The sequence below is a fragment of the Mytilinidion resinicola genome (assembly GCF_010093595.1).
Source record: "Mytilinidion resinicola strain CBS 304.34 unplaced genomic scaffold BDZ99scaffold_1, whole genome shotgun sequence".
Lineage (NCBI taxonomy): Eukaryota > Fungi > Ascomycota > Dothideomycetes > Mytilinidiales > Mytilinidiaceae > Mytilinidion > Mytilinidion resinicola.
In genome coordinates, this window is record NW_022985437.1 from 2627098 (window position 1) to 2648015 (window position 20918).

Here is a 20918-nt window from a genome sequence, read left to right on the forward strand (position 1 = left end):
CACTTTCATCCTCACTCTAAGCATGGAGGGTATGAGGAACGCACTGAATATCACCTAACCAAATCTAGCCACATCATGAAAGCTAAACTACCACTCCACATCAACTCGCCTACAACTTCGCCCCTCCCCGCCCAACCTCGCTCCCGCCCTACCTATCCGGCAACACATACCTCCTCTCAACACTACACTCCCGATCCGCCTCATCTTCACCCTCGAATCTGAGCCGTACGAAATACTCCGGCCCCGGCGCGGGCACGGCCCCGGTCGCGTCTTCTTCCTTCACATCCCCATCCCCCTTCTTTTCTTCTTTCCGGTTCTTCAGCGTCCAGGTAGCGACGACCTCGGCTTTGTAGAACGTGGTGGTGCCTGGATACAGCGCGAGTACATGGCGCTTGGCGGGGAGGTCGGGCAGGGTCGTGTTCGCGGAGGGCGGGGGGATGGCGACGAGGTGGTTGACGGAGGCGCGGTAGGGGAGGGAGGGGGTTGGGGGGTCGGGGTCTGAGTCGATGATTTCGTAGCTAGTGAGTGTGTTAGTGGGGCTTTGAAGAGGGGAGGAACTTGTGGAGAAGGCGGTCGGATAGAGAGAGGTTTGAAGGGATGATGATGATATGATTTGGAGGAGGCATATCGATGTTAAGGGGACGGAATTTTTGCATTACATAATGGAAAGGAGGCTATACCGGCGCTGTTTGCCCTCCCCGATCACGGACGTGACTCTGCAGAGGATGCCTTCGCCTTCGGCGGCTTTGGCTTTGTTGCGGTAGAGCACTTCGGTGGTGACTTGGAGTTTATGTTTCTCGGAGGCGACTAGGTTGGGTGGGAGTTATCAGCAGTGGTTGAGAGGCAAGATTTGCGAGGAAATGAGCAAAGCAGGAAACTAGAATTGGAATTTGAGAAGCTTTCAGCTGAGGGATCTGGTATACCACAATCCATCCCAAGCCATACAAAGCGCTCGCAGAGAAACGAATAGGAGAAGACAATCTAAAGATGAGCCTTACGTTTCAATGAATCCGCACTCTCCCCCCCATCATCCGCCTTCACAGAGCCCTCTCGCGCAACTGGAACCGAGTTGGCCCTAGAAGCCGCACTCTTCACCAACCTGCTCGCAGAAGTAGGAATCATGACTTTCGGGGATGAGACGCCGGGCGACTCTATGCTCTCACGATCTTCGAGGGTCTCGGTGTGCTTCCGCTTCGTGTTGCGGTCTCGTTGCGATTTGCCAGCGCTGCCAGCACGTGATGTTGGATCTGGTTCGTGAGCGTCGCGGAGGGCAGCTAGGATTTCGAGGGATTTGAGGATGTCGTTGCCGTTGTCGCTTTCGATCAGGTTTTGTAGCTCTTCGGTTAGTTTGATGTTTGCGCGGAGGCACTCCTCTAGCTCGGTGTCTACAGCCGCGGAAGGTGATTCGCCGCGTGCTAGATAGACTGTCTATTAGCCGTTGCTAATCGCGATTGTCTAGGATACAGGATGTTTCAGAATCCATGTATGCCTAGGTCTGAGGTCTGGATATAAGTTTCAGTACATACCTATCGCTGTATTTTGCTTCTCAGTCAGGTCCACAATTTGCTTTGTGAGCTCATTCGAGCTTTTCTGCGACAGTCATATTAGCAGTCTTCCTGGTAGAGTGTTCCAATTCTGTAGCATTCATAGGATGTGATATCACGTGCTAGCTCGATATCCTTGTGAGATTTATAATGTGGACGAGGAGTGCTCACCAGAAGCTGGTCTCCTCTCTTAGCATCACTTCGTATCTGACTCCATATGCTTCGCTCTTCGTCTACCTCGTCCTTGACCTGGCCAGCCCGTGGTCGGTTGCGAGCGGCCATGATGTGGACGGGAACCAGCGCGTTCTAACGCGCTTCCGCCGTGAAGATCAATACAGATTGTTATGAGCTGAAATTAATCGATTGTAATGTTGGAGGCAGGTTTAGAGTTCAGAGAGCCGTGCGCGTTTGATGGTTGGCCTTGGAGCGGGCTTGTCCGCCAAATGCTCCATGCAGGCGCACAGATGCCCGTGAGGTTCAATTAGGCGGTAGGAGCTTGCCTCGAACAGGCTACGCCTCCCCACGGGCCAGCACTTTATTAGAACACCAGGGCTCTCGTTGGCGGTGACGTTGCCGTTCAATATCAATTCCTTCCACGCCACTTGTTCATTCTCCATTCACACCTCAATAGCCCTTCAATTACCATGCAGATTCCGTTGATTCGTCTCCAATGCGGTACGAAGTTCACAGTACTCTAAGACTTCATTTCGCTAATTGATTATAGGCGTAAACAGCTACGACTGGGGTTGGTTCCTCCAATTACCCCACCATGACTTCAAGAACTGGATGGGCTGAAGCTATCCAGGTAAGGTCGGCAAGGACTCCGCAGCCGCCAAATTCGCAGCTGCAACTCCTTCAGACGACTTCTCCATCCAAGAGGAAAAGCCATATGCTGAGGTCCGCACATCTGATACTTATCACGAGGGCCACGAAGTTCAATTGACACCTGGCGCAGCTATGGATGGGAACACACCCTTCCCTTCCGTCCAAGGACCTCGAGACGCAACGGACTCTTCTTGATATGGTACAAGACAACCAAGCTCTGCTCTCAACACAAATCAGCGAGCGATTCGGCCACAAGCTGCCTTTCCTGTTCAAGGTGCTCTCCATCAACAAAGCTTTAAGCATACAAGCACACCCGAACAAGAAGCTTGCAGAGCAGCTGCACGCCAAAGATCCCAAGAATTACCCAGGTATGTCTTCGATCTATTCCTCGACATTGATCTCCGCTCACCTCAAGCAGATGATAACCACAAGCCTGAGATGACTATCGCAGTCACCCCATTCGACGGCCTCTGCGGCTTCCGACCCCTCAGCGAAATCGCACACTTCCTCAATACCATCCCTTCACTACGCAAGCTCGTTGGCGAGGAGCAGGCCAAGAACTTCGAGTCTACAATCAAAGGCCAGGAGACATCCGAGAAGGAAGAGGATGTCGAGGCCAATAAGAAGGCATTGCGCGAAGCCTTCACCTCACTCATGAACGCGGACAAGGAGGCTCTAGCATCGGCTACTGAATCGCTTCTCGGATCAGCCAAGTCCGAGGGCGCCCAATTCGCTGGTGAGGGCGGACCCTCCAACGGCGGCAAGGAGCTAGCGGACCTCGTCATCCGTCTTAACAGCCAATTTCCAGGAGATATCGGGCTCTTTGTGCAGTTCTTCCTCAACTATGTCAAGCTGAAAGTTGGCGAGGGGATGTTCTTGAAGGCTGATGACATTCACGCCTATCTCTCTGGTGGTATGTATACGAAATGCTTGAACCCAGTACTCCGCCAAAAGCTCGGGCAGATCTATTTGTTACTGCTTGGGCTACCCCAATACGCTTTTCAGACTCCGGACAAGATGTCAAGGTCGACGCAGTGGAGATTAGGCTCCCTTCTGGCTGGCCGGTTGCCCGCTAGCTGAGCACCTCCTGACAGTGGTATCGAGCGAACAAGGAGAGAGCCCGAGCAGTGTCGTATCCATGTGCCCAAACATATGACCTGTTATTATATCACTCTCGCTCCAGGCTAACACACACCCAGACATCATCGAATGCATGGCCTCTTCCGACAACGTCGTCCGTGCCGGCTTCACCCCAAAATTCAAAGACGTCTCCACCCTGACCTCCATGCTCACCTACTCCTACGCTTCGCCTACCTCGCAAAAGATGTCGCCCGCCGACTACCCATACGTGACCCTCAATGCTGCCGCCTACAGCTCCTCCTCAGCTGCTATCCTCTACGACCCGCCCATCGACGAGTTCTCCGTCGTGCGCACCTCGCTCAACAAGAAGGGTGCAAAAGCCACATTTGAGCCCATCCAGGGCCCGAGTGTGATTCTGTGCACTTCAGGAAGCGGCTGGGTGAGTGTGGGCCCGAAGAGGGAGAGATGCGAAACGGGGTGGGTATACTTCGTGGGTGCGACTGCGGAGTTGGTGATCGAGGCCGATGAGGGTGAGGAGATGGTGACGTTCAAGGCGTTTTGTGAATTGCAGGGGAAGGAGAGCCAACTTTGAGCCGTAGAACATAGATAGCCCTGGGGCGTCTTGCGGTATTGCATGGGTGAGTAGACAGTAGAATTCAGGCATGCGATCCGGGAGCTTCGAGACTTGACATTTGTGACTGGGTCGGGTTCGATAGCCGGGGGTATCTCACCACCATCTCTCCTATGTAGGCAAGCCTTCAAAATCGCGGTCGCAATTTGGGAATTTCGGAATTTTACGTACATGATTGCGTTGTCTTCGACAGCTCTGGGATGCCTCACAATATTCCCATGCGCGCAGTGGGCTAAAATCACACATTTAATTTCCGAGCTTCAGGATTTAACATCGATAACTGTCTCGTGCGTGATATCCCGGGGGTGCTTCACAGTATTTCCTTCGTGGGCAAATCACAGACTTCACACATGTAACATAGAAGCTTCGGGATTTGCATCCTTCATTTTTTTTGGTGCTCGACACCTTAGGGGTGTCTTGCATTTGCTAATTTTGTAAGGAAAAACTTGCTCTAATCCACGCCCTCGCAACTTGTACATCTCGTATAGTTCTCGAGTTTCATACTGAGGGTCTTCAGACATCACTATACCGTCGCCCAAAACATCACCCACAGGTCTCCGTCTGAAGTTACATCCAACTTTGGAGCCTAGAAAACCATCGGACGAGTATCTACGCAGCCTACCCCCGGTGGGGTTCCACGGCGCAATTGACGGAACTCTTTGCTCTGTTCCGGGGAAAGAATGCGGGAGGCAAGGCCTTTTACGGACGGGCGTTCTTGTTGATTTTGTTCCGGAAGAGAGGCAGCCGACGGGTCTTCTGCAGTCTGTTCTTGCGCCTCATCCTCGTTCTCGTTCTCGTCTTCGTCCTCGTCTATGTCCTCGCCCTCCTCGTCCTCGCCATTGTCTTGCAGAGCGTCAAGTTCGTCTAGGTCGAAGAGGTAGTCATACTTGTGCTCATCGTCTACTTCAGCTCCCTTGTCCTCGTCCTCCTCGTCCTCGGCATTGCCTTGCAGAGCGGCAAGTTTATCTTCGTCAACGAGAGAGTCATACTTGTTCTCGTCTTCGTCCATGTCCTCGCCCTCCTCGTCTTCGGCATTGTCTTGCAGACCTGCAAGTTTATCTTCGTCGACGAGGGAGTCATACTCGCCTGCTTCAGAAGTTGTAGGCTCAACAGCAGGGACCGGAAGTGCAGGAACTGGGAGCGCGGGAGCTACCGGGGCTTGAGCTGCAGGGGGCTGGTCTTCCACCTGATCGGGGTACATAATCTCCTCATAGATTCTCATTTGGATGTCAAATTGTGTGGGTCCTCGCTGCCCTTCTTCTTGACCTTGTTCCGGAAGGGGGGCGCCTAGTGTGAAGACTTGCTGTTCTTCTGTTTCGTCTTGTGGAAGACGGGCGATTGCCTGGTCTTCTGGAGCTTGTTCTCCCGAAAGGAACTTGTGGAATTCCGCCGCCATCTCGTCTACTGTTAGCTCTTTTTCACAATCGATTTCCATAGACCCATCTGCGTAGGGATAATTTTGAGAACCTGGTTGTGTGAGCAATTGCTGCTCTTGTCCTTCATTCTGTGGAGTGAGAGGGGTGGTTGCCTGACGCTCGGAGGACACATTCTGGGGATCATGTTGTGTGGTCGCTTGTTGCGCCTGTTCTTCATTTTCTTCCGGGACCGGCAAGACTGCATCGTCTTCTGGCGAAGAATGCGCCAGGTCAAGGCCTAGAATAGATTCAGGACTAAAATCCAGATCAAGGCCCAAATCAGGCTCTGTATCGACGTCCATAACCCCTGCGTAGTGATTTTGTGCCAGAACAGGGAACTCTCCGTTTAACTGATTTTGCGAAAGGGGGTAATTTGTCTGGGGCGAATTGATATGGTTCTGGGAGCCGCTCTGTGTATATCCATGTTGCCATTCGTGCTGGCGTTGGGGCTGAAGAGGGTGGAAAACATTCCCCTGGTAGTATTGGTGGTTCGGGTGCCATTGTTGCTGCTGTTGCTGGTGTTGCCCTCCGGGAAATCCTTGCTGGAGAGAACCATACATTGCGGGAGACTCGAAGGGCTGAGGTGGCGGGAAGGTCTGCGTGTACGTTTGCTGCCCTTGTTGCTGTCCTTGAACAGGGTAGGCATGGAGAGGTGGCCCCAAAGGCCGAAAAGCAGGCAAGCCATATGCTGGAAAGCCCACGTGTAGCAAGGGCTGCAGCATGGGATGCTGCCCACGCTGCCGTCCCGCATGACGAGAACGAGATGAGTCTGGGGGAGACTCAGCGAATCGGAGACGCAGCTCCTCCTCTTGGTTTCCATTGAAAGGGACGTAAGAAGGATGCCCCCGAGGGGGAGGATATGGAGATAAATAGTGTGATGAGTGGATACCACCGAGTCCACCACTGCTAGAGGCGGGAGAGCCGTAGGCCGGATTGTGGGTAACACCTTCCATTGTTGGCGTTGGTAGGTGTTCCTAGGTATGAAAAAAGGGAAGAAGGTGTGGTTTAACGGGAGACGAAGTGTAAAGGTAGATTGTCCTTTCCTGCTGGTGTAGGAGAAGGCGTCGAAAGAGTAGCGAAGTGAGTCTGTTCTTTGCTGCTGTAGCCGAAGAAGCGGTCGAAGAAGTATCAGAGTAAGTAAGTGTGCTGGCGTATGCTGGTGTGTTCGTGTACAGTCTGCAGCAAAGAGGAGGGCGGCCTCGAATACTTGTACTGTTGTGGCATCAGAGCGCAACTCAGAGCGTCCACCCAACCAAGGTTGCGAGCATCAATCAGAGCGCGCCTCCCAACCACGGTATCGTGATAAAAGTGATCATATGTTCAGTAAAACGAAAGTGTAATTCCAGCTAATACGCAATCACAGGATATAGGTATGGGTTCTCTTGCTTACCACTGCTAAGGGTGCCCTTTCGGACTTTGAAATTTCAAGTACGATATAAACATCGATGCAGTGGAAAGTAGGATATCTTTTGATTGATTGACTAACTGCCAATGGAACAGCTCTTTGCAGTGGTATCGAGTGGCATCCGAGCGGTCATATGTGCGGGTGTCCAGAGTTGTAGCCCAGCGCTGTACGACGAGACAGTGCTTCGTGGCTGCTGAATTCCAGTGTCTGAAACGAAATCATGAAGGAGCTGGTTAACCGTCAGCTGTAAAATTTGTTCAGAATTTGCTCTAGAGAAACTTAGACGTCGAGTCTGACTTTTTGAAAATCCGTGGATGCCCCCTCCCCCTAGGCAAGCGCATGCATACTTTTGGCAAGGCTCTGAACTTTCAGGCGAATCACCAAAGGCATCATGTACTTGATAGCTTATACAGAGTTCGATTTCTCCGAAGACACTAGCACTACACACCCTCTACAGGGACTTTGATCAGCGTCCTCTCAACCTAATAGCATAATGCCCACTTCAAGGACAACCAATCCATATAAGATCACCCATCCGACAATTAACGCCGCGCTATGCATCAATAACCACGCCCACAGCTTTCTTGACTGGCCCAAATCCTCTAATTTTGTTGCGATGGCATCGGACTTGTCCCAACTCCCCTCGTCTCTGCTTCTTCCTCCTCACTATCACTCGCATCTTGCCATCCGGCCAGTCGCCTCAATACCCGGTTCTCAGCCTTCAAATCTTGAATCTTCCTCGCTGCTGGCAAATCGCCTTCATTCTGTGCCTTGAGCGCCAATCGCGCATAATCTGCCACCCGTCCCAGTCCAGCCTGCCACTCCGCATGCTCTAGCCGTAACTCTAGGCTCGTCGCGCGCTCCTGCTCGAGCAGGTGCTGGTAGTGCTTGTGGAGCGCTAGAATCGCTTGGGTGTGGTTGTAGGCATAGGGGCGCAGCTTATCGAGCACCAGAGTAAACGCGTTCTCGTAGTCGAGGAGGAGACCGCGCATAGACGATGCCTGCGAGGAGGAGGCTTGGAGCGCGGCTTGGGTTGCGTTGAGTTCGGTGCGGAGTGCTGTGATCTCGGCGGCACGATTTGCTACAAAATAATCCACGTCAATCTTCAGTCCATTACGGCTCTGGGTAAAATGTCGAGCGCATACTATTCAATTCGCCATTGACCTGCGCAATGGTCGGCGATACCCCGTCTTGCGCCGCTCGTGACTGTAGCTGCTGCACTCCGTTCACGATGCCCGCCGTCTGCGCTCTGTTCTCGGCCAGCACCTCGCTGAGCTGCTGTACGATGCCCCACAGGTGGTTCATGTCGGTCTGCTGACCACCACTTGGCATTCCGTTCACCATTGGGATGTTGATGCCGCCGATACCGTTGGTTTGGTGAGAGGCAGAGCTGGGTGACGGAGCCTGACGCGGTACGTTAGGACCCACTCCTGAGGAGGTGTCGAGGAAGGACGGGAAGTTATTCATCGTTGTGGCGGCTCTAGATCGAGGGGGCTCGGCGCAGCTAGCAACGCCGCATGCAAGGCGGATAAGTGATGGGGGTCGAGGAGCTCGAGGCTAAGCTCGCAGATGTCCTGTCTCTTTTCGAGCTGAATTTCCCTCTTCGTATCAATTGGAGGCACTAAAAGTCTGCAGTAGATTGCGTTACTAGTCGCGCGGAAAGTCCTCAGTTCAATGTGTCGTTTCTGAGGTGAACTGATTCGCCGATCAAATCGGGTTAGGCGCCGGATTAATTCGCGGCCCGATGGAAGGACTTTCGTGATAGTTTGGATAAAGTTACAATTGCCAAACCTGTGAAACACTCATTAAACCCTCTTTCCGGCCCCGGAAGGCTAGTAGTGACTAGAGAGAGCTCTTTCGAGCTTTTTAAACCGTCTTCCACTCTGCAAGGGCCGAAGGCCTGAAACAATTGATTGCATTAGATATTCTACTGGAAGAATTCGTTCAGGACGTAACTACAGGAAACGCTGCGCTTTTACAGCTAGTCCATACGTTGTCTCTCCTTCTTATAGGTCTGTGAGCTACCTACGCTGTTGGGTGCGAGCTTACGTCTTCTGTCTATTCTTGTTCGTGATGGGCCTTGGCTAGATGATTCGGACAACTAGCCGATTCTCACCATAGGACTTCGATCAGTGGTGAAATATTGGTCACGTGCACGCCCGTTCTTAGCGCGAGGCCTGGCTTGTCGAAGTCCTCTCACAACGATACAGCCAACTAACTTTCACAAAGTTCATAGTACGAGAAGACGTTCCAGACACTCAGGACTCATAGTCATATAATGATGCAATAGGTTCGATTTTCTATCTAGCCTCCTAGCAGATAGCCTGGGCAGCCGCCCGTGAACCACTATTCCCATCGCCATATCAATGCATAATCATAATAAACAGAGCAGCCGGAGATACGGGGTAATAAGGCTGATCTACTGGGACGAACCACCGGAGATGGTGATGACTTGGCCTGCAAACAAGTTAGTACAAGCTGGCCTTGGCTGAAGTATTCGGGGGTCCCTACCATTGACCCAGCCACCGTCTTCGCTGGACAAAAAGCCAACCACCCTCGCAACATCCTCGGGCGTTGCGCATCGTCCTAGCGGGCAGTGATCCGCCATCAACTTCTCGACAGTCGCGGCCGGAATGTCCGGAGTGCCGCCTGGGATGTAGTGCCACGCGTTCTGGGTGAACATATCGCTCTTGATGCCACCAGGGGCCACACCGTTGACTGTGATACCGCGCTTGCCAAAGTCCGTTGCGAATGCCTTGATCATGCCAATAACAGCCATCTTCGAGGCATTGTACAGCGCGTGGTCCTTGACGCCCAACAGACCCGCCGCAATCGAGCTCATAAGGATCACCCGGCCGTTATCCTCAATGTACTTGTATGCGGCCTGGCCAACGAAGAACTGAGCTCGCGCATTGAGGTTGAAGACGTGGTCGAATTTCTCTTCGGTGATGTCCTCGGTCTTGTCCCAGCTCTCTGTGCCCGAGTTGCTCATGACGATGTCGAGCTTTCCGAAGTGCTTCTTGGCCTCCTCGAACAGGCGGGTGATTTCGGAGACCTTTGACACGTCGGCTTGGATGCTGATGGCCTTGGCGCCGTTGTCGAAGCCCTCGATGATCTTGACGACCTCCTCAGCGGGGCCCTTGGAGGAGACGTAGTTGACGACGACGGAGGCACCACGCTTGCCGAGCTCGATGGCACAGCCGCGTCCGATGCCGCGGCCGGCGCCGGTGATGAGGGCAACCTTGCCTTCGAGGCTGGCGGTGGGGACAGTGACGACCATTTTGTAGGTTGCTGGGTGTTTTGTGAGCTTTGGGGGTTGTGGAAGGCACGCGGGGTGCGATCTCGCGACTTACTGGAGGTGTTTGGGGAGAACAAGTTGGTGATTCTGGAGAAAAGGGTTGCGAGGCGAGGAAGAGTTACACAGTCAGTTCAACAAGTGAGTTGAAGGGCAGAAAGAATTGGGTAGCATGACGCGCTGGTAGCTATATAGCACCGCACTGTGGCTAGTATTCGGTATAAATTTGGCGGAGGGCGGGGACCCGACGCCGGAGCCCCTCTGTTCACTGCCACAGCACCGAGCCGTTGAGGGGCCATTTTGTCCCTCTTGTGCCTGAGTGAGATTTCGGGCTGTGTTTGTGGCCGGAGTGTTGAGTTCGGCTTTGGGGTTGTTCTGGTGGGAGGGCGTGGATAGAGGGGGAGGGGGCTCGGGGCCCCAACATCACTTCTCCCGCTGTTGGCCCTGTCTGTGCATGCGCTCTGGTAACTTTCTTGCTTGCAGCAGGCCGAGTTTCCCTGCAGGTTTGTGCAGCTCGTGGGTCGCGCATTGCATCCTTGTTGATGGCAGCACCTGTCGTGCCTGATGCTTGAGGCGGCCTGGCGGTCCGTGAATAGATTCAGGGACCCGGTGTCGGCCCGCTCCAGAGATGCCGGGATCGCCATCTTTCCCATGCGGCTGAAAGTAGCATAGCAAGAGACTTCGATGAAGCTTAATCGATGCTGGTTGTTCTTTTCTCTACTCCCTTTGTATGGACACAAGTTCAAGCCTCGGAATGCACGTAGAGTTCTGTCCTTATGCGATTTCGGTGTGCCTATTGGCTGCACGGGATACTAGGTATGGCGTCAATAGAATAATGGATGGCCACTTCCGCGCTCCGTCTGCCGTATCATCTAGTGTGCCTGCCTGAGTTTTATACCCCTCTGCCCGTCACATCATTTGGCAGTACTTTCAGCGCAACAAAACTTTTTCAATTGCTCTGTCAATCCCAATTGCCAGCAAAATGCACATCCTCGTACGTCCGCCTTGTCTAAACCACTCAACAACCTCTAATTGGCCACTGCTAACCGCGTTTCTTTGACGTCTAGGTCACAAACGATGACGGCCCACCCTCGAACCAATCTTCGCCATATGTCCACTCCCTCGTAACCTCGCTCCAATCCGCCGGCCACACTGTCTCCGTCGTCCTCCCTCACACTCAGCGCTCCTGGATAGGCAAAGCCCATCTCGTAGGCAAATCTATCAAACCTACCTATTTCCGCCCCGCACCTCTTTCCGAATCCAACGGCCGTCTCTCCAACACCGGCACCACCTCTGCGCGTCCCTTGCCCGAAGATTCAAATGAGGAGGAATGGATACTCGTTGACAGCACGCCCGCTTCGTGCGTGCAGATTGGATTGCACCACTACTTCAAGTCGCGGGGCCCAATCGACCTCGTCGTAAGCGGGCCGAACTATGGCAGGAACACCACTGCGGTATTCAGCCTGTCGAGTGGGACGATAGGTGGTGCTATGGAAGCAGCTGTTTGTGGTGTGCGCTCCATTGCCCTCTCCTTCGCCTTCTTCAACCGGAACGACGACCCCGCTATCATTGCTGCTGCCTCTGCACACTCTGTCAAGGTGATCGACTATCTAGCCAAGAACTGGGATCCAAACGCTCACCTGTATTCTGTCAACGTGCCACTAGTTGAGAAAGTTGGCGAGCGCAAGACGCTATGGACAGAAATGCTGCAGAATCGGTGGACGTCGGGGTCATGCTTCCAGGAGATAGAAGTACCGGAAGAGGAGGACGAGGGCGCCGAGGAGGTCGAGATGCAGATGCGAGAAGCAGAGGAGCGGGCAGGGAGGAAAGAACAGGGCGTTGAGGGCGCGAGCAGTGGATACAATACCCCGACTGGTGCCAACCATGTGCGGTACACGCATAAGCACTTCAAGTGGGCGCCACGGCTCAAAGACGTCTATCAGAGTGTCGAGGATGCCGAGCCTGGCAATGATGGCTGGGCCGTCAAGGAAAAATATACCAGGTACGTGAGGACTCGCCGTGTGGGATAACTATAATACTGACGAGCATAGCGTTACTCCACTACGGGCGAACTTCATGCATGTAGCTGGCTTCAAGGGAGAATTGGAACTTTAGTGCATCTAGCATACGGCGTTACGAGGAACAAAACTACGATGAGGGTTTAGAGGGAGCATAAGGACACAGCATAGATTGCTGCTGTTATTGATATGGCCTTGACATTGTTCAGTTCCATTAAATGTCTGGCTACAGACCGAATAAACCTTCGAAACAAACGTCTCATTAATTGCATATGTCAAAAGCTTCATTTCTGAGATCGACGAGGCTGTGTTGCTTTTGGCGTTGATGCACAAAAGTCATGTGAGAGGCTTGATCAGATGCATATGCGCCTGTCTTCTCGGATGTCCCACCACGAACCTCCAGACTTCTCCCTACATCTACTACAACAATTCGCTTCTCGCTCCCACTCTGCTCCTTAGTCCAGACTTGTTTCTCATTTCACATCTGCCATCTCTTTGCGTTTCCAAATCGTCCTCCCATATCCAGAAGGCTAGGCCAAGGAACGCATCTTCAGCCTCGTCGTTCCCGTCGTTCGACATACCTACCCGGACTCACGAAAACGCCCAGGCTAATCCATTTACTCATCGTTGCGTCTATTTATAAGACACACGACCAAATGGATCCTGTCGGTATAGCTGGAACAGCTGCTGGGCTTGCCACCGCCGCCGTTCGCGCTTCTCTCGCCATCCATAGTTTGATTGAGTCCACCACCAGAAGCGATACCACAATAGCGGCTTTCGAGTCTGAGCTCTCTAATATTTCCAATGTCCTCGCGTCTTTAGGGACTGCCTTTACGCGTCCCAATATTGGGCAGCTTTATTAGAAGACTGGGCGAAGGAAACCCCCATATAGGACACTATTTGACAACGTCGAGAAAATTTTGGAAGATTGCAAAGAAACCCTTACACAGCTTAAAACAGCGCTCCCCGAATTTAGTAGTGGGGACCGATTTGGAATGGACATCTTTCGAAAAGTCACGGCCTTCGCGCTTAGACGAGATCAAAAGGATTAGGGGCGAGGTGGGAAGTTGTATATCGGCAATTTTGATGACCTTGCAAATGATTAACATGTGGGTAGTTCTTCGTTAATGTTTTACTCCATCGATAGACTCCTGTGGGCTGTCAAGAGTCGAGATGGCGGGGCCCGAGCATCGGCTCGTTCCCACAATCCTATCGAAAGCTTATAGAGGAGCCTTTCCTTGGCCACCGACGAATAGTCTGGACATAGCGTTGTATGCCCGTAAACATGCCGCATCTTGACGACGTTTGCGAGGCAGAGGTGGCGTTCTTTTCGAACTTCGCGATGCTGACAAGGCTTTTAGAGGCGCGTTGTTAGATTCTGGTGCATCAATCGAGGTGGTTCGTGCGTCGCTGCACGCAGAAATCACTGCTCTACAAGGCCGAATCTCTGATGTTCAGTCAATATTGGCTAGAGCACAGCCTCCGGCAATGCCTGCGCAGGGTGTGCCACCAGTGCAAATCGAGAGCTCCTGCGATGATCAATTTGGAATCCGACACGCGACAATGCTCCGAGATGCGACGTCGTCAACGAATGTCATGATAACGAGAGATGGCGTGGCAAATTTAGAGCCCCTAAGACGGCAGTACGATCGCAGAGTCTCGGCGGACAAATTTCTCAATTCACCAGTGAAAATTAATGGATCGGAGGACTGCGATACGAGGACAGAACACCTCAAACAGCATCTGCGATGTGCCAAAGAGATTCTCTCGGTTGCAAGCGATTACGTCGGAAGTGACGCTAGCACTGTTCTAGACAACTATTCCGAAAGTAATTCCAGCACCTATCATGGTAGCTTATTTTCTCAACACAGCAGTATATACAGCCAGAGCGAGGGTATCGATGCTCTAACACAAGCTTTTGGATCGGTTGTCGGACTAGATGAGACTCGAAGGAGGTCTATTCACTGTTGGATTCCTGGGACAGTGACGGAAGAAGGTATTCACCGTTGAGCCTGAACGATTTAGCCACTGTTTCAAAACACTAACTTTAAGGACAGATGCGGCACAGCCCCTTGAACAGGAAGATGATTTCGAGAAGCTTTTGTATCAAATTCGTTATCGGAAAGCGGAGGAAGCCCTACGAGACAAGAGGTATTCTGAGGCCGAATCCCTATTGACGAAATGCATCACCGGAAAACACGCCATGGACTCTTAATTCTCACACAACGTCGATGTAATAGAACTGAAAGTCTAGCTCGCTATTTCGAACTTAGGCCAAGGCAAAGCGATGAAGGCCCAGGAAATTATTACTGCGCTTTTGGACGAAGGCACCAAGGAAAATCCTCCTGCAATGCAAGCGTCCCTACTCCACTCTTCTGCAGAGATATATGTTGCAGCAGGAGACCTTCCTCATGCTCTTTCCCACGCACAGGCAGCTCTAACATGCAAAAAGAAACTTTTCAAGTCTCAGGAGTGACCGTTCTTGGAAACTATCAGCCTCCTAGCCAACATTTTAGAACTCATGGGCAATCCAAGCGAAGCGGGCCTTTATCGACATTTTCTCCCTAGGAATGCCTCTTATGAATTTCTGTTTACAGAGGCTTCAAGATATGCTGCCCGCCTCTCTAGACAAGAGGCAGAGGAACGAAAATTTGAAATGGAAATGAGGCTCATCTATCCTCGCGCTCAACAAGAACTTGACGACTTCAGATCAACTTCCGCGGCGGTGGGGCGGCTAAGCACTTTAGAAGCGTTCCCGCTGCATCGTGCTGCATGGCTTGGTCAATTTCTCTTAGTACAAAAACATCTTCGCGACGGCATTAACGTGGATTCGACCCTTCCAAGAAGTAAAATAACAGGACTGCTCTATGCTGTCGATACTTCGCAATTCGCAGTCGTTCAACTCCTGCTTTCACGAGGAGCGTCGGTGAACAAAGCAAGCGCTGGTCAGAGTACCGCTCTCCATATCCTAGCGCAGAAACGGGAGGGTAAGGATCTGCAAGTTGCTATCGCAAAGGCTCTGGTCGACGCAGGAGCCGATCGCACTGCCAAACGAAAAGAAGGTCTGACGCCCTACTGGTACCTGATCACATTCTGCGCAAACAAAGCAAGCGAGGAACATCGGCTACTGTTCCACCCAGGCGATTGGTGAAAACGAGGACAATGAAATGGCGGCTTTCTTGGGGTTAAGAAGAGCTTATTACAGCTATTGAACATGGCTATGGAGAGGCCGTTCGCAATCACAGCCAAAAGACTCTTGGCGATTCTGAAAGAGAAAATCTATCAGAATCGCTCGCTTCGACAGCACAGAAGACGACTTGCACTCTCATCTAAGCCCGAGCGGTGCGGAATAGCACTTCTTAGTGAGACCTTGCCGCGTCGTTTGTGTCCCGCTGCGTATGAGCCGAGCCAGGTTCCTGGCATCCGGGATTGGTGAAGCCCGGATGCTGGATTCTAGATTTGGAATGCTACTACTTTAGACCGCCGCTTGAAAGACGAGGAGGATTGACGAACAGCTGATCAGGAGGAAACCACATACGCAGTTGGTGCACGTAGGCAGGGACAATACCTAACGAGCCACTACACTTTCTTCAGATCAGGTGTTCGTCAGGCCTTAGGGACGACTCGACGGTGGTTGAGGGTAGCTCTCCGAAACCAGTATGCCATCCGGCCGAGTCGAGTGCGGCATTCTGCGACGTACGAGAGTGTTCCGCAAATGCTTGGACTGCAGGTACATGCTTCTTCCAATCAGCTGTTCGCTATGCTGTAATTAGCACACCTAGCAGCCACGGACCAGGGTTTTTCTTTGGCTGGTGGGCAGCTATTCGCGAAGCTTTTCCTGGTTAACGCTTGCAGGTTTCATTCATAATCAGTCGATTATTTCAAAATGGAAATATTCTTTGGCAGGCCCGCCTTTCGAAGAAATGCCACGCCACGTGAAGCTCTGAATCCAGGGAGCAAGCTTTTCACCTATGAGATTCAGAATGCAGGCAGCACAGGAGCGAGCGATGCATGTTGAAAACGTGCCCGTTCTTTACAGGGCGTCCGAACCGAGTGCCAGCAACACTCCTCCTGACTGGACAAAGGACGAGCCATATGCCGCATCGCACTCGCATTGCATGCTGGGCATGGCGTCTGGGTTATTGTTGTCGTCGCCGGTTGCAGCAGCTGCATCGAACCACCAGCGAAGGTTCATTGCGACCACTGTGACGGCTCACCTGAGGCGGTTGCAGAGGCGGAGGAGGGGTAACGAGATGCCATTGGCAGCAGCGAGGCAAAGAAAGCGTGTTCGAGGCAGCTTGTTGATCCGGTGATGGTGGTGGTCAATGGCTGTTCATAAGCGGCTTTGAACCCTGAGGTCGTCGATGTAACGCTGCGGCGACAGGGCTGCATCCTGGCTGAAAGCTTATTGTAGCAGCCGTGTCTAGCGTGTCGCTCCCGTCAGCCGGAATCCTTGAGGACGTCCATCAGTCCCTCCAGCGCGCATCAAAGGGCGGGGAAAGGCGATGGGAAGGGTGAGGAGGCAGTAGTGGCCCAGGCTGCCGAATTTCTGTGCCGCAGACATAGCGCGAACATGGCGCAAACAGGGAGTGCGAGGATTTTCTGTCTCTCGTGGCGGCCAGCAAAGTCGTGCCACCCCAGATTCCCCAGGCCATGGCGCCGCCACTGACGCAGGGCGACCTCGGGCCCTTCAGCTCAACCTCTGCATCTCGCGTCTCTGATGCGCCAGCACGACCAGGATGCGGCCAGGTTCCGACCGTTCGCCTGCTAGCAGGGAAGGTTGGCGTTCGCGGCGGCCGCTATTGGTGGTGCCCGCAGCCATCGTCTGTGTGCATGCCTCGAAGAGCTGTCCCCGGAGGTGGCAGTTTGGGGAAACTAAGATGCCTTGTTCAGCCCGGCCTCTCGTGTGGGAGCAACATCCTCCTCTGGACGCCTTGTGTCTCGCGTTGCATCGTGTGGTTCAACCCCGGAGTTCTGGCCGCGAACAGCCTGCCGCTGAACCATGGTTTATAAAGGACCACCAGCCGCGCTGCCTTTGTGCTCTTCTTCTCCACCACTTCATCCAGCAAGACATAGAGCACAACAGAAAAACAACATGCCTGTTGGTAATATCTACTTGATAGCAGCCATCGCCATCATTGGCGGTGGTCTGTTTGGTTTTGATATCTCGTCTATGAGCGCCATGTATGTTCACCACCATCTTCGCTTAGCAATTTGTTCAATCCACTGATGGCTGGATAGTATCTCTGGCAAACCATACCGTTGCTACTTCAGCAGTAGCCGTCTGGCTGACGGAACATGCCCAGGCCCCAACTCTGATGTCCAGGGTGGCATCACGGCCTCAATGGCTGGTGGAAGTTGGCTGGGTGCACTCGCGTCGGGCTTCATCACTGATAGACTGGGCCGAAAGAAGGCTATCATGATCGGCTCTGTCCTCTGGTACGACTATAGCCCTGCCATCTTGATTCGTCTCAAATCATACTGACACGCGCAGGTGCATTGGCTGTATTATCGTCTGCGCATCGCAAGACGTCGCCATGTTGATCGTCGGTAGAATCATCAACGGTCTCTGCGTGGGCATCTGCTCCGCTCAGGTTCCTGTTTACATTTCCGAATTGGCCGAGCCTAAACTTCGTGGTCGTCTCGTTGGTGCTCAGCAATGGGCCATCACTTGGGGAATCATGATCATGTTCTACATCAGCTACGTAAGCATCTTAAATCCTACCCCTTACACCTTTCAAGTGCACTACTTACAATACTTCAGGGCTGCTCCTTCATCAACGGCACTGCCGCCTTCCGTATCCCCTGGGGTCTTCAAGCCATTCCAGCCATCATCCTCTTCTTTGGCATGATGCTGCTTCCCGAGTCGCCCCGTTGGCTAGCCCGCAAGGACCGCTGGGAAGAGTGCAAAGACGTCCTCATCCTCGTGCTCGGCAAAGGCGACCCAAACAGCAAGCTCGTCAACGACGAATTCGTCGAGATCCAAGCCTACTGCGAATTCGAGCGTCAAAACGCCGACGTCACCTACCTCGAGCTCCTCAAACCCCACATGATCAACCGTACCCACATCGGTATCTTCACCCAGATTTGGTCGCAACTCACCGGAATGAACGTGATGATGTACTATATCACCTACGTCTTCGCCATGGCCGGCCTGAGCGGCAACAACCTCCTCGTCTCTTCGTCCATCCAGTACGTCATCAACGTCTGCATGACCGTCCCCGCGCTCCTCTGGGTCGACAAATGGGGCCGCCGCCCGACTCTCCTAGTCGGCGCAACTCTCATGGGCACCTGGCTCTTCGCCAACGCCGGCATCCTCGCAACCTACGGCCATCCTGCCCCCCCCGGCGGCGTCGACGGCATCGCCGCCGCTTCTTGGCAAGTCAGCGGCCACGCCGCCAAAGCCGTCATCGCCTGCTCCTACCTCTTCGTCGCCTCGTTCGCGCCCACCTGGGGCCCCGTCTCGTGGATCTACCCGCCCGAGCTGTTCCCGCTCCGCGTGCGTGGCAAGGCCGTGGCGCTCTCCACGTCGGCCAACTGGGCCTTCAACTTCGCGCTCGGCTACTTCGTACCCCCGAGCTTTGAGAACATCAAGTGGAAGACGTACATTCTCTTTGGTGTCTTCTGTGTCGCGATGTTTATCCACGTGTTCTTCATGTTCCCCGAGACGGCTGGCAAGCAGCTAGAGGAGGTGGAGGATATGTTTACGGATATTAATGGGCCGAAGAATATTGGCACGTTGGCGTGGAAGACCCATGTCGGGCAGCGGGCGCCGAAGAATGCGATCGTGAGCGAGAAGTTGGCGGCGTTGGGGAGGACGAGTGATGAGCATGTGAAGTCGGAGATGGTATGAAAAAAGAGAATTGTGGAATATACCCCGGCGGAGAGGAAGAGTCGAGGTTGAGAAAAATAATGGATAATGGCAGGGGTCGTGGCGTCTAGCTGCTCTCGTTAGTGTGGCGCTGGCGGTGGGTTTGCGGGTTTGATATCCTGAGCTTGAAACTTTCGGTGGTACGATAGGAAAGGCTAGATTGGATGGATCTGATCTAGAGTCTTGATGAGTGTACAGTATGCTATGCTGCGAACAGATGATCGAAATGAAATCAATATTCAAAGTTAAATTACCTGATTGGTCTGCGAAAGCGTGATAAAAGTGTGGTTTGATCAGCTCGACCACAGCGAGAACCTTGGAATGTTGGATTATCACGCTTCGTGAAAACTTGGTGTTTACTCCGCGTCCCGTGACCTTGAAGTTGCGGTGAGGCGAGCTGCGTTCCCGCCAATCAATTATTCACCCATGCCCCCTCCCAAATCCACACTTCTCCAAAGCTCGCTCGCAAATATCTCCCATCTCTCCTTCGCTGACTAGGCATGATATACAGAATAATATCCGAGCATCGATTATTCTGCAGTAGACACAGTGCCAGAGTGGTTAATGGGTATGACTCGAACGATTCATTCTTCAGCTATCATATGACTTCGGTCGCACAGGTTCGAATCCTGTCTGTGTCGCAGAACACGCGTTTTCTTTTGTATTTTTTGTAGGCAAGGGGGAAAGATGGGATGGAAGCACATGCTGGGTGGTGAATTTTTGCTTGGGTGCGGGCATGACGGGGAAGGTCGAAGCGGATGGGAAGGTTGAAGCGAGGCCAGGGGCGCGTCATATATTTTTTGAGTCCTGAGTGAGGTTAGAGAGAGCACCAAGCTTCAACGTGCGCATCACCAGCCCATCAATTGCAACCCCACCCACCCCCTCCTACACAAACACCACTCCCATATCAACTCAATCCACACGACCGTACTCCAACTCCGCGCATCGCGCCGCCTCTGAACCACGCGCTCTCCGCCTCCGAACCAGAATGTCCACCTCCACCCCCCAAACCCCCTCCCAACCCCCCTCCTCCTCCCCCCTCTCCCCCGACCAATTCGAGGCCCAACGCGCCGCCCAATTCGCCGCCTTAACGCATACCCTCTCCTGGACCCTCCTTTTCGCCTGCCCTGCCATCGCCGCCCTCCCTCCCCGCAAACTCGACATCTACACCTTCGGCCTCGGCGCCGTGTGGCTGACCTCCGCCTCGCACATCACGCACCAGCGGACGGGCCAAGGAATCTGGAAGAATGTGGCGAGTAAGGTAGGCGCGCCGGGGGAGCTGCCGACGGAGCGGGCGCGGGAGGTGAAGGCGCGGTTGAGGGCGCAGGAGGAGGTGAGGAGGGAGGGGGTGAGGGGGTTGGGGGAAATGGATAGAGGGGAGGGAAAGGGGAAGGGGGTGTTGGAGAGGGTGTGGATGGGGAAGGAAGAGGAGGGGTGGAAGGAGAAGAGGTTGAGGGAGGAGCGGGAGGCGTTGGATGAGGGGAGGGGGTATGGGGATTTGATTTTGGGGCAGGTTTGGGAGGTGTGGAATTGGGGGAAGAATAGAGAAGGGGAGGGGGAGGATGAGGGGAAGAAGGATGGGGCGGAGAAAGAGAGCGGGAAGAAGGGCGGGGAGTAGGTGGGATAATGGGGAGGGTGTATGATATGTATAGGACATCGGATGGGCGTGGGATAATTGCAGGCACACTGGGTGCGTAAATGACTGTATAAAAGAGTTTAGTCAGGGCATTGCGGCGTCGACGGGACTTTCTGGCGTAGCATGGTCGGTTAGACGGATCGCCACTCTAGAGTCGACGACGAGGAACCGTTCAATCGGGATCAAAATCAAGCGGGG

General features: G+C 53.3%; 11 protein-coding genes and 1 non-coding gene across 12 annotated transcripts; 8 read left to right on the top strand and 4 right to left on the bottom strand.

Annotated features, from left to right (window-relative positions):
• Positions 1-148: 148 nt before the first annotated feature.
• BDZ99DRAFT_432044 (uncharacterized protein) lies at positions 149-1978 on the bottom strand (the record flags this gene model as incomplete). Its single annotated transcript, XM_033717315.1, has 6 exons — positions 1716-1978; positions 1527-1590; positions 999-1415; positions 681-807; positions 284-518; positions 149-235 (listed from the first exon to the last, which is right to left on the bottom strand). Exons 1-6 carry the CDS (start codon positions 1824-1826, stop codon positions 149-151), a joined length of 1041 nt encoding a protein of 346 aa, XP_033584684.1. The 5' UTR covers positions 1827-1978.
• Positions 1979-2121: 143 nt separating this feature from the next.
• On the top strand, positions 2122-4339 carry BDZ99DRAFT_457456 (mannose-6-phosphate isomerase). The gene is made up of 6 exons (XM_033718678.1): positions 2122-2219; positions 2269-2289; positions 2350-2441; positions 2500-2737; positions 2788-3282; positions 3569-4339. Exons 1-6 carry the CDS (start codon positions 2189-2191, stop codon positions 4039-4041), a joined length of 1350 nt encoding a protein of 449 aa, XP_033584685.1. The 5' UTR covers positions 2122-2188; the 3' UTR covers positions 4042-4339.
• Positions 4340-4666: 327 nt separating this feature from the next.
• On the bottom strand, positions 4667-6448 carry BDZ99DRAFT_513947 (uncharacterized protein; the record flags this gene model as incomplete). Its single annotated transcript, XM_033724765.1, has 1 exon — positions 4667-6448. The coding sequence occupies one exon, from the start codon at positions 6446-6448 to the stop codon at positions 4667-4669; it is 1782 nt and encodes a 593-aa protein (XP_033584686.1).
• Positions 6449-7167: 719 nt separating this feature from the next.
• On the bottom strand, positions 7168-8566 carry BDZ99DRAFT_405596 (uncharacterized protein). The gene is made up of 2 exons (XM_033716428.1): positions 8046-8566; positions 7168-7981 (listed from the first exon to the last, which is right to left on the bottom strand). Exons 1-2 carry the CDS (start codon positions 8365-8367, stop codon positions 7503-7505), a joined length of 801 nt encoding a protein of 266 aa, XP_033584687.1. The 5' UTR covers positions 8368-8566; the 3' UTR covers positions 7168-7502.
• A 753-nt stretch (positions 8567-9319) lies between these two features.
• BDZ99DRAFT_373467 (1,3,6,8-tetra-HN reductase) lies at positions 9320-10180 on the bottom strand (the record flags this gene model as incomplete). Its single annotated transcript, XM_033714874.1, has 2 exons — positions 9320-9357; positions 9412-10180. 2 exons carry the CDS (start codon positions 10178-10180, stop codon positions 9320-9322), a joined length of 807 nt encoding a protein of 268 aa, XP_033584688.1.
• A 686-nt stretch (positions 10181-10866) lies between these two features.
• On the top strand, positions 10867-12310 carry BDZ99DRAFT_432056 (sure-like protein; the record flags this gene model as incomplete). The annotated part of the gene is made up of 3 exons (XM_033717316.1): positions 10867-11189; positions 11263-12197; positions 12247-12310. The coding sequence occupies exons 1-3, from the start codon at positions 11178-11180 to the stop codon at positions 12308-12310; spliced, it is 1011 nt and encodes a 336-aa protein (XP_033584689.1). The 5' UTR covers positions 10867-11177.
• Positions 12311-12508: 198 nt separating this feature from the next.
• On the top strand, positions 12509-13229 carry BDZ99DRAFT_457460 (uncharacterized protein). Its single transcript, XM_033718679.1, has one exon. The coding sequence runs from the start codon at positions 12870-12872 to the stop codon at positions 13074-13076; it is 207 nt and encodes a 68-aa protein (XP_033584690.1). The 5' UTR covers positions 12509-12869; the 3' UTR covers positions 13077-13229.
• A 472-nt stretch (positions 13230-13701) lies between these two features.
• On the top strand, positions 13702-14428 carry BDZ99DRAFT_513951 (uncharacterized protein; the record flags this gene model as incomplete). The annotated part of the gene is made up of 2 exons (XM_033724766.1): positions 13702-14209; positions 14271-14428. 2 exons carry the CDS (start codon positions 13702-13704, stop codon positions 14426-14428), a joined length of 666 nt encoding a protein of 221 aa, XP_033584691.1.
• Positions 14429-14869: 441 nt separating this feature from the next.
• Positions 14870-15364, top strand: BDZ99DRAFT_513952 (ankyrin; the record flags this gene model as incomplete). The annotated part of the gene is made up of 1 exon (XM_033724767.1): positions 14870-15364. The coding sequence occupies one exon, from the start codon at positions 14870-14872 to the stop codon at positions 15362-15364; it is 495 nt and encodes a 164-aa protein (XP_033584692.1).
• A 1912-nt stretch (positions 15365-17276) lies between these two features.
• Positions 17277-19204, top strand: BDZ99DRAFT_405605 (sugar transporter). Its single transcript, XM_033716429.1, has 4 exons — positions 17277-17397; positions 17455-17652; positions 17708-17918; positions 17978-19204. The coding sequence occupies exons 1-4, from the start codon at positions 17309-17311 to the stop codon at positions 19064-19066; spliced, it is 1587 nt and encodes a 528-aa protein (XP_033584693.1). The 5' UTR covers positions 17277-17308; the 3' UTR covers positions 19067-19204.
• Positions 19205-19627: 423 nt separating this feature from the next.
• Positions 19628-19725, top strand: BDZ99DRAFT_t6. The gene has a single exon. It is a non-coding gene; the product is annotated as a tRNA-Ser (tRNA).
• Positions 19726-20105: 380 nt separating this feature from the next.
• BDZ99DRAFT_368329 (uncharacterized protein) lies at positions 20106-20663 on the top strand (the record flags this gene model as incomplete). The annotated part of the gene is made up of 1 exon (XM_033714779.1): positions 20106-20663. A coding segment is annotated over one exon (558 nt), but the record flags the coding sequence as incomplete, so codon positions are not given.
• Positions 20664-20918: the final 255 nt, after the last annotated feature.